General features: G+C 39.7%; 1 protein-coding gene across 2 annotated transcripts in view; it reads left to right on the top strand.

The window, feature by feature from the left end:
• lrrc75a (leucine rich repeat containing 75A) overlaps positions 1-16,434 on the top strand; it is a 74,913-nt gene that overhangs the window by 18,329 nt on the left and 40,150 nt on the right. For both annotated transcript variants that reach the window (XM_023261388.3, XM_055012392.1), the window contains exon 2: positions 1,719-1,847. In XM_023261388.3, coding sequence (XP_023117156.2) covers positions 1,719-1,847 — 129 coding nt within the window. The remainder of the gene's footprint in view (positions 1-1,718; positions 1,848-16,434) is intronic.

Raw genomic sequence — 16,434 nt, 5'->3', positions numbered from 1 at the left:
AAAAACATTTCAACAGTATGTTTTACACCAAATTCTGACCCTGTCATCTGAAAGTCATAGCAGAAGTCAAGACTCATCAGACCAGGCAATGTTTTTCCAAATCTCCCGAGCCTTTGCTTGCTGTAGATTCAGTTTCCGGTTCTTATCTCTCACTCTGTGTGGTCTTCTGCTGCTGTAATCCATCTGCAAACAGGTTCAATCTGTTTGCATTCAGAGATCTGCATCCCTTGGTGGCAAGGAATGGTTATTTGAGTTTCTGTTCATTTTCTGTCAGTTTGAACCAGTCTCCCCATTCTTCTCTGATGTTTACCATCAACGAGGCCTTTTCACCCAGAGAACTGGTGCTCACAGGATGTTTTGACTCTATAAACCTTATGAACAATTGCATGTGGAAATCTCAGCAGTATCTGAAGCAGTCAATCCAGCCCCTGTTAGGCACCAACAAGCATGTCACGTTCAAAGACAGTTAAATCTCCCTTTCTCTCCATTCTGATGCTTTGTTTAAACTTCAGCTACATGCTGTGATTCACTGAGTTTCTGCCACGTGATTATTTTCAGAATACAAGCTCCACAAACACGTTACAGAGCCTGCAAATACAAGAGCAGTCGCTTTAACCCGTCGTTTGCTCCCACTTCAATCACACTGCTCATCAAAGAGCAGCTCAGTTCGAACCCTTGATGTGTCTGGCCACACATTTGATCTACAAGGGTGACCTCTGGATGCCTGGTTTTTGTTCCGCTGGTCAATGATTATCTGTTTTACACAAGGTGCAGTGCTCTTTAAAGTGTGGTTTGTGTGTATGTGAGGTTTTTACCAGTGTGTGAATGTGTGTGCATGCTTCACATAGCAGTGTTTTCATACATTGGTTTTACTATGCTATGGCTTATGCAGTGACTTGTGACTTCTACTGAGCTGTTAAAACTCTATACCCAAGGTAAATTTACCTTTAGGGACAATAAATGATATCTTGTCTTATTGTATTTGCTGAGTATGTATTCGCTTTAACAAACATTTAAACAGCGGCACCTAATGAAGTGGCTGTATAGGGTATATGCACAGACAGGGCTCAGTTTTACACCTGATATTATAGTCAGTGACAGCAGCTGTGTCACATCCCTCCAAATACCTTTAGCTGCTGCCGTCTAATCCTCTCCTGTGTACTTCCATGTGGAGTTGTCATTCATGTTGACTTTCTAAGATTTGACAAGGCTGCTGCTCATGCGTGAAGCTCCGGCAACAGGTTTATGCTTCGGCGGCTTTGATGGGGCTTGAGATGTGACAAATTTTCATTTTCCCTCACTGGCAGTCCGACAGTCAGACAGCGGGAAGCAGCGCAACAGGCTTTAATTTAATGCTTTAGGGGGGTCAGCAGGTTTACAAAGCAGCATGGAAAATGTAAAAGCCTTTCACTTACAGGCCTGCGCTTGCACACAAGAGATGTGCACGAATGAATGTGTGTCTTTTATGTTTGCTGATAATGGAAAAAGATATGTAATATACCAGTTTTGTGTCTAACCATCGAATACTTCATGTTCCTTGCATTTTATGTCGTCCTTTTAGTGCTGTTCTCCCTTTCATTTTAATGTAGGCTATTTTTGTTCCTCCGTGTGAATGAAGTGTGTCTTATAAACAGACTGATAACATGAGTGTTGCCTGTATACTGTAAGTACCACATGTACAGTTGCATAAGTGCTGCTCTTATTTAATATGTGTGTAGGACCTGGGCATGGAGTCCACATCTCTGGACGACGTGCTGTACCGCTACGCCAGCTTCAGGAACCTCGTTGATCCCATCACACATGACCTGATTATCAGCCTGGCACGATACGTCCACTGCCCCAAGACGGTAGGACACACACAGTATACACACAACATACAGTCAGATATTGCAGATTACAGTAAACACGCCTGTGCATGCTCTCAGACGGCTGTGATTCATCGCTGCTATCTGATGATCTCCTGAATCATTTTGTTGGATACTATTAGGTTACTGAAGGGCTCTAAGTGGTTGTGCGGCTGCATTTGTCCTTGAGGGAACCACAGCTCCTTGTGTTTGTTCATTCATATGGTCCAGTATGTCATTGAGGGAGAGAGAGAGAGGTGAAGAAAGCATGACAGGAGCCATGCAGGATGAATAATACAGGGAGGAAGGAGGAGTGATGGAGATAAAGACAGGAATTAAAAGGACTGGTGTGTAATTGCAGCGCAGTGCATTCTTTAGAAACACTGTAGCCTCAAAGCTGGCTGTTTTAAAAGGTTTATTTCCAGCACATGGGGGAAGGACGTCTCTGAGCTGATTAGCTAGTTGTTCTGATCTCTGTGTGAGAGATGTGTGTCCTTTAGGTTTTCCCCCGACCTCTCAATAAGCAACATCATGCCTTAATTCCATGAATTCCCTGTGAAAGCAGGAGATGTAGAAGGCAAGGCAAGTTTATTCATATAGCGTAATATAGCTCAAGGCAATTCAAAGTGCTTTACAATGGCAATGTAAATATGTACGGTTTTACAAATGTACAATTGGCAGTTAATGTCTTCTCTGTAATTTTTACACTTTGCAAAGTCGTCCCGCGGGCCGGATTGGACCTTGTAGCAGGCTAATTTTGGCCCGTGAACCATATGTTTGACACCCCTGCTTTACCCCTGTAATCTGTGAGAGACCCCTCACACATACAGAAGCTGCAGAGGAAATGGAGGAGGGCTTTGTGTACAGTTCATTATAGGAGAGCAGATAGAAGCTGAGAGGAGCAGAGCTGCAAAGAAAGAAGCACCAGAGGGGGTGTCATTATGTGAGGAGAGAAACGCAATAAGAGCAGAAGTACAGACGGAGGCAGAGAGGTGTTATTTCCCTCGTTCTGTTCCATCCGTCCTGTCTGACGTGGCGGATCGCTGTTCTTTTACTTTCCTAAACCAGGTGTCGAACAACATTGAAGCTTTCCTTTTGTGTTGAACAAAAGATGAAATGTTAACAGAACAACTGGTAAAGTCCATCTTTAGTTTCCAAAATCATCTTTATAGGTACAGTATGTTGTGCAAAAAAAATGCTGAAAATGCATCAACATTAATAATTTAAACTAATGCATGTTTTTACTTTTATTGTTTCATTTACTTTGCGGCACACACTACTGTTCAAAGGTTTGGGCTCACTTAGAAATGTCCTTTTTTTGAAAGAAAAGCAGTTTTTTTCAATGAAGACAACAATAAATGAATGATAAATCCAGTCTAGACATTGATAATGTGGTAAATGACTATTCTAGCTGGAAACAACTGATTTTTAATGGAATATCTCCATAGAGGTACAGAGGAACATTTCCAGCAACCATCACTCCTGTGTTCTAATGCTACATTGTGTTAGCTAATGGTGTTGAAAGGCTCATTGATGATTAGAAAACCCTTGTGCAGTTATGTTAGCTCATGAATAAAAGTTTTCATGGAAAACATGAAATTATCTGGGTGACCCCAAACTTTTGAACGGTCGTGTATGTTTTTCTGTGACTTTGTGATTGTTGCTTTATGATGTCAGTTGTTTTTGGTCCAGTCATTGGTCGGCAGCGCTACACTTTAAGACAATGGTGGCTGCAAGCAGAGTCCAACTCAGTTCAGTGTGAAAGTTTCCGAAGGTCCAAGGCTGGAAAAGTATGGAAGTACTTCTAGTTATCACAAAACATAAAGGGGGTTTGTACACAAAGTTCCAGTGGCGTACCGCAGCAGTGCTAGTGCAATGCAGGAACACCTGAAGAGAAACACACAGGAAGTGTTCTCGAGAACTTTTTATTTATTTTTATTGTCCATGCAGCTAATAAACTTTTTAAAAACACGCTAAAAACTTGAGAATATAATGAACTTGAAATGCTCAGTTTGAATCAGTCAAACTTTCAATAGGTTAATGGAAAGAAAAAGAGTTTTTAGTGGCAGTACAAGACTCTTGTCCATGCTGCTAATAGTTTTTATTAAAATAACAATATTACAGCCTGTTGTAAATAATGTCTTAGCTGCTGAAAAATCTCATTCGAGTCTCTTCCAGATATGCTCAAACTGTCAGTCTACTTTATTTATCTATTTCAGTTATTTTTAATGACAGAACATTTGGAGGAAAGTGATGTCTTTGTTGGAACTTGAATTAAATGCTTTATAATTTCTTGAATTTTGTTTGGCCATTTCTAATATATCGACAGGTAAATGGCAGCGGCAGTTCTGAGCAATGATATTTTGTATTGTTTCTTTTAAATTCTGATTGAAATTAGAATGCTATATTGTCACGCTAAAGATGACATGGCTAACATGTTAGCAAAGTGTTGTGCATTTATACATGTAGCAGACACAAAGCACCATTTACATGAAAGTCACATTTCTGACCACCCTGGGGGGTTAAGTAACAGAAACAGCTGTGATGAGAGCTTTTAGAGTCAACCCAAACAGTGAAGTTGTGGGCGGAAACGCCTAAACAATGATGTGAAAGACGTTGAAACATTCAATAAAGCTGAGAGAACCTGCAGACTTAAGGAATAAGTTTCAGTGTTATCTAGTTTGAGAGACATATTTCACATTACTCATCATCATCTGATCCTTTCTTAATGTGGAAATATTGATTAGTGCAGCTTTAACTTCTGATTGAAACATGTAATTTAGCTGGAATGTGCTGTGACTGCATCAACACAGAGCCAAGTGACGGCAGCATCGCCTTGAGCCTGACTTATTTCACTTTTTATGCAGACTCCAGAGTTTTCTCATGAGCCACACAGACTTCTAATCAGTTAATGGTAGAATAAAGTGATATAAATTACCGACTGAAAAAGTCCATTTAAAGGTAGAGGTTGTGTTTCTGTTTACATCACTGGAGCCCTGAGAGTTTCACAGTTTCCCTCCACAGAGGAAATTTCCATCAAGCGCTGCCACAGAAGCACAAAGACTTTTCTCAGAAACCTCTTACACCCAACACACACAACCGGCTCTGCTGATAACACTGCGTTTATGTGACAGGAACATGTTTGAAGGATGTTTTCTCGAACACAACAAGCAGTGAGGGCTGCACTTTCCTACACTGATTGCTTCACTTCCACCTGCCCTGTGGTATTAACCCTCATCAGTACACCATGAGGACCCCAGGGGTATATAGCTTGTCATATTTTTTTATTTGTAAGTTGGATTTTTCAGTCCCTTTAGGTAGTTGTCACCCACATAGTTGCCATCATATAAACCAAAGCTTATTTGATTCCAACCAGGTTTGTGGTGTATATATAAAAAAATCATCTGGGGTACATGGGGACCCCAGCCAGCCCCCAGCTGGACTGTATATCTTTTATTTATGTATGTTTGTGTTATGTTGCTCTTGTGATGACTGCTTCAGTTGCATTGTGTTTCACATCCATTCAGGAGTTCTTACACTAACACTGTAAGCAATACACGTCAGTAATCATCAATAGTAATTTCATTGTTTCTTTCACATTTGTATCTGTAGACGACACACATTTTAGGAAAATATGTATTGAGAGGATATGGGCAGGTACAGAAATATGAAACAGATGAAATACTACATGGGTCCAGCTGGACCCCAAGTGTACGGATGAAGTAGGTTTTACCACGTGTACTGATGAAGGTTAATACAGCTGTACTGGTGGATATGACTTCTGCTGTTCTATACAGTGTAGACGTGTGACTGGAAACAGTCATACTTTTACAGAATGTACTGCTTTTGTTGTTATTGTGAAATCAAATACACCTCCTTTACATCCTGTTTCAGTCTAATGGTTGAGTCAATACTCCAGAGAGGTGACTGAATGAACATCACCCTCCTCACAGCTTGATGAATCTGTCTGATTGATAAAAAACACAGTAAAACTGCTGCAGGATTAATGACACACTTCAATGTATAAACAAAGGGACTGAGAGCCCATTTAGCTAAAAGACAGGATTAATAGGTTGAGGTAGTTGTGGTGATGCATAAATAGAAAAGAAATTGTTGATTACATCACATTAATCCAACTCTCTGTGGTGAATTTCTGGATCACTGAGGTGGGTGAAAGAGGAAATGTAGAATCTGCAATTATGAATTAATAGCTCAGAAACAGGTTCTATCTAAACACATATCTTTTTAAATGAGATTTGCAGCATTGTGCACTAAATGCGCACAACACCCTCCTATAAACCCTAGATAATGCTGCTGCTGTTATGAGTAACAAAGCAAACCCTCCACACTTGTGCATAAGTAGATTATAGTAAATCCCAGAAGAGTTCTTCCCATAGAGAGCTGTCGATCTATTCTATAGTAAATTTGAAATCAATCAAGCTGCATCCTGTCCATCAGATTGAATAAGGACCAAACTGACTTTTAATTTAAAGTCAATATAAAGAATCCAATGGTGTTATATAATGCACCGTGTTCTGTTATTACATGTCATTTCTCAGACTGACAGCAGCAACAAAGAAATGCTGCCCTTTTTTTAAATGATTTTTTTGGCCTTCATTATATAGAAAAGTGGAGGGAAGAATGAGGGGAGGACCTGCAGCAGAGGACCATGGCTGATTCAAACCCGTGACCACTGTTGACTATAGCCTCTGATTATGGGTTGTCCACTCAACCAGTTACCAGGATGCTCAAAATGCTGCACTTTTATTATTGTATCTGTACAGCAAAGCAAAAAAAAAAAAAAAAAAGATAGCAGACATTTTTTTATTGATGCTTATGTTAGTTTTTATATATTATTATAACGTGGCAAGAGACGAGAAGTCAACCTTCTGTGTGTCATGGTTTCTGATCTGATCTTCATATAAGTCACAAATTCAGACAATTTGCTAGACTAATAACAAAAACTTTATTAATTAGGGTCATATTTCTGCTACATTGCCTAATTTCCACTAACCTTCAGCCTTTGACAGCCACTCTGACGTTGTCCTGTAAAATACCATCAATGATGGTGAGTTGTTGAAGATCAGAGGCATCAAAGCATCTCCAAACCATGATGCTGCCGCCACCATGCTTCACCTTTGGATTATGTTTTTATAGACCAGGTTCAGTTCCAACGATTCCATGAAGCCTTTAGTTGTGACTGTGTTAAGTCACTTAGAAAGCTACTTTTGGAGTCACGGCCACAGAAGTTAATCATCTCTATTTATGGATAATTTGTGAAACTCGATGAATCTGAGTGTATTTTAAAAATCAACCCACACCTTCAGTCTCATTTTATTGATTGATTGTTACTCCAGCTAGCCTTTGTTGACATACTTGGCCTATAGTGATGCTCATCATTTTTCCAACCTACAAGGTGAATGTTTTAATGCTGTATTTAATATGGACAAGAATAACACAGTGATTTATGGGTTATTACTTTAAATTTTTTGTTTTTTCTTTATAGTAAAACAGGACCATATTTTAAGACAAACGTAAATGAAAACAATGCCATACAGTTGTATCTAACCTGAACGTTTAGCAAGTAAAAGTCTGACTTTAGTTAGCCATACTAAACCACACACAGCATACTAAGCCATGCTGTGAATGGTTTTCTATACAACGAGGCAGGACTTGAAAATGTGTTGTTTATCTTGATGCTGCATGTGCTATTTTACAGAAAACTGCTAAAAGCACCTGTCGCCTGCAGCTGTTTATCTATCTTTTCTCTATTTGCTCTTGCTTGTTCTAGTTCCTGTATTTGGAACACCATAAATGACCAAATCTTGTTGTGTAGACACATTTCAAATGAGCAACAGCTATTTTTCCTGGGGGAAAATGGTATGTATCTTCACCAAGTGTTTTTATTTTCATCATTGCTACCATGTCATCAGGTGTTTGTTTGTTTTTTTAGTTTCCTGGAGAAAAGCTTCCAAAGAAGAAAACATAAACAAAAAACAATTTTATAATGTGACCAGTGCTTTTTGGCTTGTGGCTTTAGTGATAGTGAGAAAAATGGCTGTAATGCGATAATGCTGTGCCATGTTTGAACTCACTCTCTTTCACTCAATCGTTCACTCCTGTCCACGTGTAGATGCTCCGTAGTTTACTCTATAGAGAACATTGTGCAGCAGTGGGTGAAAGTAGCATACAGCATATGCTTTTTCATTTCATTATGAAACGCAGCCTCATTGACACATAACAATACAAGAAAAAGCCCTCAGAGAGTGCAGTACTCTGCCATGGCTGCTCAGTCATTGGACCATTTCTGATGGCTGAAATCTTCATGGCTGAAAAATTTGTGGCAGAAATCACGGTAACATAGAATGTAGACATTTGTTATAGATGTACCCACAAACGAAATGACTTTGCACTGACACAGGCGTGTGTTATGCATGTGTACGTTATGTACGGATACTGAATCGCATGACCTAAATAGGTAGCGAGCGAATTGATGGGACTCAGAAACACCCCCACAATTTAATGAATTGTTCCTTGTATGATTTCCGTCAGATAAGTCCTGATAAGTCCACAGTGGTGGATTTGTAGTAGAATCACAATAATGTGATCGTCGGCAGGCAACTGAGGTAGTGTTCACTTGTTATCATAGTTACCATGACGTTGTGTCACTATCTCACAATGATACAGAAATCTTTAACAAATCCGTGGATCCAGACTATAAGCTGCATCACTGCCAAAATCTAATCACTTGGTTCTTGTGTCATTTCTGACCTTCCATGAAAATTTCATCCAAATCTGTTAGTCTGTTTTAGAGTAATGTTGCAAACAGACAGACAGATGGACAAACCAACGCTGGTCGTCACATCACTCCACCACATTCCTTTGCGAAGTAATAATTCTTGCAGCTGCTTCAAAATAAAAGCCTCCCTTTAGGTTTAGCGGTAAAGTGAAGCAACAGCAGAAGGAAATTTGCATGAGCTGTTTGCAAATTCAGCTCAGACGCAGATGTGTGAGAACAGGTGAAATGATTCCTCTTTCTGTCTAGTTCGTCGCCCCAGTTTAATCCAAGGACACTGCGCCATTGAGGGTGGAGACAATCACAGTTTGGCCCATAATACTGTAGGTCAGCGGCTTCATCTGGTGAGAGGTTAAGGAGATGTTAATATGGTCACGACAAGGTGAAATGTTATATTTGGCCATGTAAAGGAGTGAGCTGGTTCCATCCAGATTATAGTCGACTCCAAACCATAAGCAAATCATGTTTTTTTGCAGGTTTTAAAAAATGCTGGGTGTAAGGCAGTGCTCTTGGACTGCACCATATTAATTAAAATGATTTGTTTTTCAGGAATATATATATTTCAATACAGAAAAATACGCTTGCATAAAAATCAAAGCATATTTTACAAAAATCATTTGGTTCATTTCTTATATGGTGTAACACTGCCAAACGCATCCAAAATATTTTTTTTCTTCTTTTTTGGAGAGCATTTAGATCTGGATTTGTACTCATCATACAGAGCTTTGTGGTGCTGATTTAAGCATTCAAACTAATAAGTTCTATTTCTTTGTATGGTGGCAACAGTAGCAAGACACTACAGAGAGAGTGCCTGCTCTAGATAAACCTCATCCTCTCTGGAACCACAATATTTCCCTACAACTGATAAACGAGGACTGAATCGTCCTCTTCAGTGTTTCTCTCGTGTTCCTCACTCATTTTGCTGTACCTGCATGTTCACAGCCTGTGTGATCTGTGGCTGAAGTTTTAAAAAATACGTTGCCATTCAAAAGTTTGGGGTCACCCAGGCAAACACAATGTAGCGTTAGAACACAGGAGTGATGGTTGCTGGAAATGTAGATATTCCATTAAAAATCAGCCGTTTCCAGCTAGAATAGTCATTTACCACATTAACAATGTCTAGACTGGATTTATCATTCATTTAATGTTATCTTCATTGAAAATGAAGGGGCTGGAGTCTATCCCAGCTGACTTAGGGTGAAGGCAGGGGACACCTGGACAGGTCACCAGTCTATCACAGGACTACACATAGAGACAAACAGTCACACTCACATTCACACCTACACACAATTTAGAATCACCAATTAACCTCAGCATATTTTTGGACTGTGGGAGGAAGCTGGAGAACCTGGAGAATTCCCACACATGCACAGGGAGAACATGCAGACTCCATGCAGAAAGATCCTGGGAAGGCCAGGACGCAAATCTTCTATCTGCAAGTGCTATCCATCAAGCCACTGTTCAGCCCGTAGCATGATGTGTTTGAGTTAATTAGCCTGACTTTACAGGTCTATACCAATGATGGAACAATAAATCGTGCAGCCATAATTCATTCTGAAGATAAAATGCGAATAATAAATCTATGAATAGCACGTATGAGTCATCCTTTATCTGTGAGCTGATGTGTGAGTGAATCCGATGTACATAAGGTGAAAAGGTCAGCACGAGCTAAACGAGATCAAAATGAAGCATTAAGTGTAAACTGTATGTGTGTATCAGTAGTTAAATCAGTTGAGGAGCAGCAGGAGGAAAGAGCTGAAAGCCGACTCAGAGCTGACGGTTTGTGAAAAAGGAAATTCCACGACTCCAGAATTTCACTTCGACGCATCCTGTTCACTCAGTGATCCTCCTTTGTGGAATATCCGTCCTAGCAGCTGTCCTCCTCCACCTTTACTGAACACACACATTACACTCTACACACATATGCACTTACATTCATATTCACACACACGCTCACACAGGCATTCAAACATGCTCAAGGACTTATCCTGTAAACAAACACACATGTGATCACACACTCACTTTCACTTCCTGGTGTTGTCACACATTGGCTGTGACACGCAGCAGCCTCCGTAGAGAGTGTGAAAGGTCTATTCATTGCTGTGTGACACCAGCTAAGCAGGGCGGCACGTCAGTCTGTACAGCAGAACCAAGCTTCTCTGCTCCGTCACTGCAGCTGCTCGCATTCTCAGGGTTATTTTCTCCTCCTTTACCTTTATATTCTTCCCATTTCACACCTCTTCAGTCTTGTCTCTGCAACTTTGATGCCCTCTCACTTATCTTACATTGTTCTTGAGTCTCCGCTTTTCTCGAGCTGCGAATCCAGCAGTTCAGAGGTCAGCCCGACTTCACTCTAAAGCACAGCATCTCCGTGTGTGTGTGTGTGTGTGTGTGTGTGTGTGTGTGTGTGTGTGTGTGTGTGTGTGTGTGTGTGTGTGTGTGTGTGTGTGTGTGTGTCTGTCTGTGTGTGTTTGTGTGTTTTCAACTCTGCTGTTAGTTAAACATTAGATAAGTGCTAATCTGCCATCTCATGTTGTATCTGACATGAAATATTTATTTATTGACAAAATCAGATAGCTTCTGTAATTCAAACAGATGGTAGGAAGTCTGAGAAAAACACTTCAAGATTCGAAGAAAGCAAAAATAAGAAAAATTAGAAAAACACTCAGACAGCGCAATACTCTGCCAAGGCTGCTCAGTGTCTGTATCATTTCCGATGGATGAAATCTTTAAAAACACAAGCGTGTGTTACGCATGTGTACGTTGTGTACAGATACTGAATCACGTGACCTAAATATGTAGCGGGCGGCAGGAATTGATGGGACTCAAACACCTCCACAATTTAATCAATTGTTCCTTGTATGATTTCCTTGTATGAAGTCCCGATCAGTGCACAGCGGTGGATTTGTAGTAGAATCACAATCAGGTGATCGTCAGCAGGCCACTGACGTAGTGTTCACTTGTTGTCATGGTTACAGTGACGCCGTGCCACTATCTGGCAATGATACAGAAATCTTTAACAAATTCATGGATACAGACTATAAGCTGCATCACTGCCAAAATCTAATCACTTGGTCCTTGTGTCATTTCTGACCTTCCATGAAAATTTCATCCAAATCTGTTAGTCTGTTTTAGAGTAATGTTGCTGACAGACAGATGGATTCACAGAAGGACAAGCGTATGCCTATCGTCACAGTAAAAAGGGATTAGTTTGCCTCGTCATTAATGTAAGCGAACCCATGACTGATGTATTCAACCCTGGGACCTTAATCAGGAGTCTCCATCACTGTGAAGGTCTCTAATGCATTGATGACAGGTTTATCTATTAGTCCCAGCCTTGTGTCCTCATGAATAACACCCATATGTTTCTGTGTGATTCTGCACCTGCAGGCTGTGATGGTGAACACATTAGTGTTGCATCGTCTCTCTCTTTCTTTTACCTCCATAGTAAATTAAATTACTGAATGTAATCCAGGGTAGTGCTGGGCGGTATGGAAAAAATCATATATCACGATATGGATTATTTTATATCACGATAACAATATATATGACGATATACCACAACAAAGTATGTTTTCAGTTATTCTCTGAAAAGTTTGACAAAAATTTCATTGCTGACTTTTCTCCATGAAACTTTAACCTGTTGCCAGGGCTGGATCTCAATATTCGATCCCCATGGTGGTATGCGGATATTTATTTTGAGATCCGAATATTCGCCCCCTCCTACCTCCACCCCCACCCCCCGTCGGGCGTTACGAACCGAGCCGAAAATTCGGCTCTTTCCTCCGTTAGCTCACCGCCTCTGACCTCACCGACCAAACCGAATATTCAAGTCATTCCTTCGTCCGTCTGTCAAATTCCTGGAGTGATGGTTGCTGGAAATGTTCCTCTGTACCTCTATGTAGATATTCCATTAAAAATAACCCGTTTCCAGCTAGAATAGTCATTTACCACATTAACAATGTCTACACTGGATTTATGATTCATTTAATGTTACCTTCATTGAAAAAAACTGCTTTTCTTTCAAAAATAATGACATATCTAAGTGACCCCAAACTTTTGAATGGTAGTATACACATATATATTAAAGGAGACTAATAAAGCCCTACAGTCTTGTACTATTGGACTTGATAAGAGTTACAGTAAACCTATTTACTGGTTTGAATGACGTTTTAGCATTAGTGCTTCATTTGCCCCCAAAACCATTTAACATTTGGAGCAACTCAATTTATGGAGCACACAGCTATAATCATTGTCAAATCTAATAATGGGCAGTGATATTGATAAGTCTATTAACTTACAAAGACATTCTATTAACCCAGCTTTCCCTCCTGACATTGGTAGCCATTATGGTCAGTCTGTATAAATTCCTCATTTTGTTTTAGGAATATAATTTGTTCTTCTAGTGAGAAATATGTAGCTCCAGACGTGTCCATGTTTGTGATCAGTAATCTGGTGCCAAAACCACCAACCGCCAACATGTTCCCTTAGGATATTAATCCATTTGAAATGTTTATCAGTGTTTTCCCATCCATTCACACTGTTTACCAACCCAGTCCCTCGGTTCATTAATCCATTTGCATCCACTTCAGATTTTTTTTCCACCAAATGGCCCTTTCGGAGCTTCATACATTAGATAAATACGTGTTGTTTTCTGTGTTATTGTTGTCAACACTCCCATGAAAAGAACAAAGCTAATGAAATGAGCTTTTCTAACATGTATTACCCATGTAGCCACAGCCTGAATCTGATCTTCTGTACCAGAGAAACTTATTATGCACAAATTTTTGAAAACAGAGAAAAAGCTGCATGAAAAAAAAGCACAGGCTAGTTTTAATTATTTTTACACAAAATCAGAACTGTGGAGCATTAATTAAAAATGTCATTATGATCTCTCAGACTAAGCATGAAAGGTTGTTCAGTATCTGTCTGTAACACAGTATAGCCCACTCATCCATATGTCCACATACAACATGGGGTGATTCCTAAGCTGTTCACATAACAACGTCTATATTTACATCTCTCTATCGCACGCCTTCAAACACGTTCCTCTCTTCAACCCTCCACTCAATTATAAACTATAATTCAAGATGTGAAATTGGCAGATATATTGAAGTGTAAAGTTAAAGTGTAAATTGGCACTTTTCAGGTGAAAATGAAGATTAAATGAATAAAATACAACAGTGAGATAGCTGCCGTCTGACAGAGAATGATTTATAGCACATAATGTTAGTCAGAAGGAAATTATTCATTATGAAACCATTTTTTTCTCTAAGCTTTCAATTTCAAGAAAGACTAATATTATCAAAAGTGTTTTCATTTATTTAATACCCATTATGATCACTAACAGTGTGTGGCTGGACGATATGCTTCATAAAATTGTAACTGATTTGATTTTTGTTCTAAATCATCCCAGGGCTGCACAGTGGCGTAGTGGTTAGCACTTTCGCCTTACAGCGAGAAGATCCCTGGTTTGCGTCCCGGCTTTCCCGGGATCTTTCTGCATGGAGTTTGCATGTTCTCCCTGTGCATGCGTGGGTTTTCTCCGGGTACTCCAGCTTCCTCCCACAGTCCAAAAATATGCTGAGGTTAATTGATTACTCTAAATTGCCCGTAGGTGTGAATGTGAGAGTGATTGTTTGTCTGTATATGTAGCCCTGTGACAGACTGGCGACCTGTCCAGGGTGTCCCCTGCCTTCGCCCGAGTCAGCTGGGATAGACTCCAGCCCCCCCCCGTGACCCTAGTGAGGATTAAGTGGTGTATAGATAATGGATGGATGGATCATCCCAAATATTGGTTTATTTCTGTGCCTTATCTGTGAACAGCCTCTTGTTTCTGATTCTTCTTCTTCACTTCAACACTTCAAACTCATATTGACATTCCAGTTCATTAGTCGAGATAGTCCCAGTGAGATTCCTATTCCAGTTGAGAGATGTCATTTACTGGATGAAAAGAAACCAAAATGCAATCTAAATTGAACTGAAGTCAAACTGAACCACAGGCCATGCATGTCTGAGAAGTCGGAGTGGTTAACGGTGTGTATGTCAGTGTGTAATGAGGAGTGCTGCTAAGTTATCGATTACTCATAAATCACTGCTGTTTTGGTTCCAAAACTCCCAGAAAGAGACAGACAAACACACACACACACACACACACACACACACACAAACACACACACACACACACACACACACACACACACACACACACACACAGTGGTGCAGCGTCTCCATCATAACTCTGCAAAGGAACGCGGTGGAGTTATGTGACGATCGCCGTTGGTTTATCTATCTGTTAGCAACATTACTGAAAAACAGACGTTTTCCAAATGAGTTTATGGTCACAGTCACTGGTTTCACATTTCCTTTCATGCAAGCATGATGTTTATTACTCCACCAATGCAGCGGAGTTATGTGACGATCGTCTGTCTGTCTGTCTGTTAGCATCATTACTCAACAACAGACTAACAGATTTGGATGAAATTTTCAGGGAAGGTCAGAAATGACACAAGGACCAAGTGATTAGATTTTGGCAGTGATGCGGCTTATAGTCTGGATCCACTGATTTGTTAAAGATTTCTGTATCATTTCGAGATAGCGGCACGGCGTCACTGTAACTATGACAACAAGTGAACACTACGTCAGCTGCCTGCTGACGATCACATGATTGTGATCCTACTACAAATCCGCCACTGTGGACTTATCAGGACTTATCCACTGGAAATGATACAAGGAACAATTGATTAAATTGTGGGGGTGTTTCTGAGTCCCATTAATTCCTGCTGCCCGCTACATATTTAGGTCATGCGATTCGGTATCCATACATAATGTACACATGCATAACACACACCTGTATTCAGTGCAAGGTTATTTTGTTTATGGGTACATCTATATTAAATGGAAACATTCTATGTTGCCGTGATTTCCTATCATCAATAACTAATAAAAAAAAATGCTGCATTTCTTAAAAAAAAAAAAAAAAAAAAAAATATGCTGCATTTCTGACAATGCCATATAGAGGAATGAACAGCCTTGGCGGAGTACTTTTCTCTGAGTGCTTTTCTAGTTTAAAATGTTATTTTATTTTATCTTGACATTTGATCATTTCATGTCCAAATAATATTTCTCTGATATTTTACATTTATTCTTAGAAGGAACACTGCACAGTCAAGTTCTATAGAGTTATTTAGCACTGTTCTACTTACTATGTGTGATTCATTGTAAAATTTGAAGATTTTCAACTGCTGAGGGTTTGGATTTGGCTGTGAACTAGTATTGGTGTTGGTTTTTTGACAAAACGTTATTTAGGAGGCTTTATCCGTTAAAGTTAAAAACAATAAGCTGAAAGAGGTGAAAACAATGCACAGTCAAACGCTGCAGTCAGTAGTCATTTGATACCTGTCTTTTTTGTTTGTTCATGCCAAGGATTGTTTACTAGATATTAATGTATTAAAAGCTTAGGCAGATAAATTAGTCAGTAGAAAAAATAAGAATTAAATGAAAGGTCACTGTATAATGAGATTTTTTATAAAGCACCAAGAGGTCTCTGCATGTTTTTGTCTAATATTGAACTTGATTGCAGAGTAAAAACAAGCTTTATCTAATAATAATCAAATAATTAAATGTAAATGAAGTTAATACTGAACATTAATGGACATAAAAACAGAGCTCAGAATTCTCTGTATGTGACTAGTCCAAGACCAGCTGTCAAGACAGACACAGTTGAGCTGCTGAACATAGTGGAGCATTTAGCAGCTAAAGGGAGATTCTAGGGCTTTGCTTTGCGGCCAGAAG

The sequence above is a fragment of the Amphiprion ocellaris genome, chromosome 7 (genome assembly GCF_022539595.1).
Source record: "Amphiprion ocellaris isolate individual 3 ecotype Okinawa chromosome 7, ASM2253959v1, whole genome shotgun sequence".
Classification (NCBI taxonomy): Eukaryota; Metazoa; Chordata; class Actinopteri; family Pomacentridae; genus Amphiprion; species Amphiprion ocellaris.
This window is presented reverse-complemented; position numbering and strand designations above follow the sequence as displayed.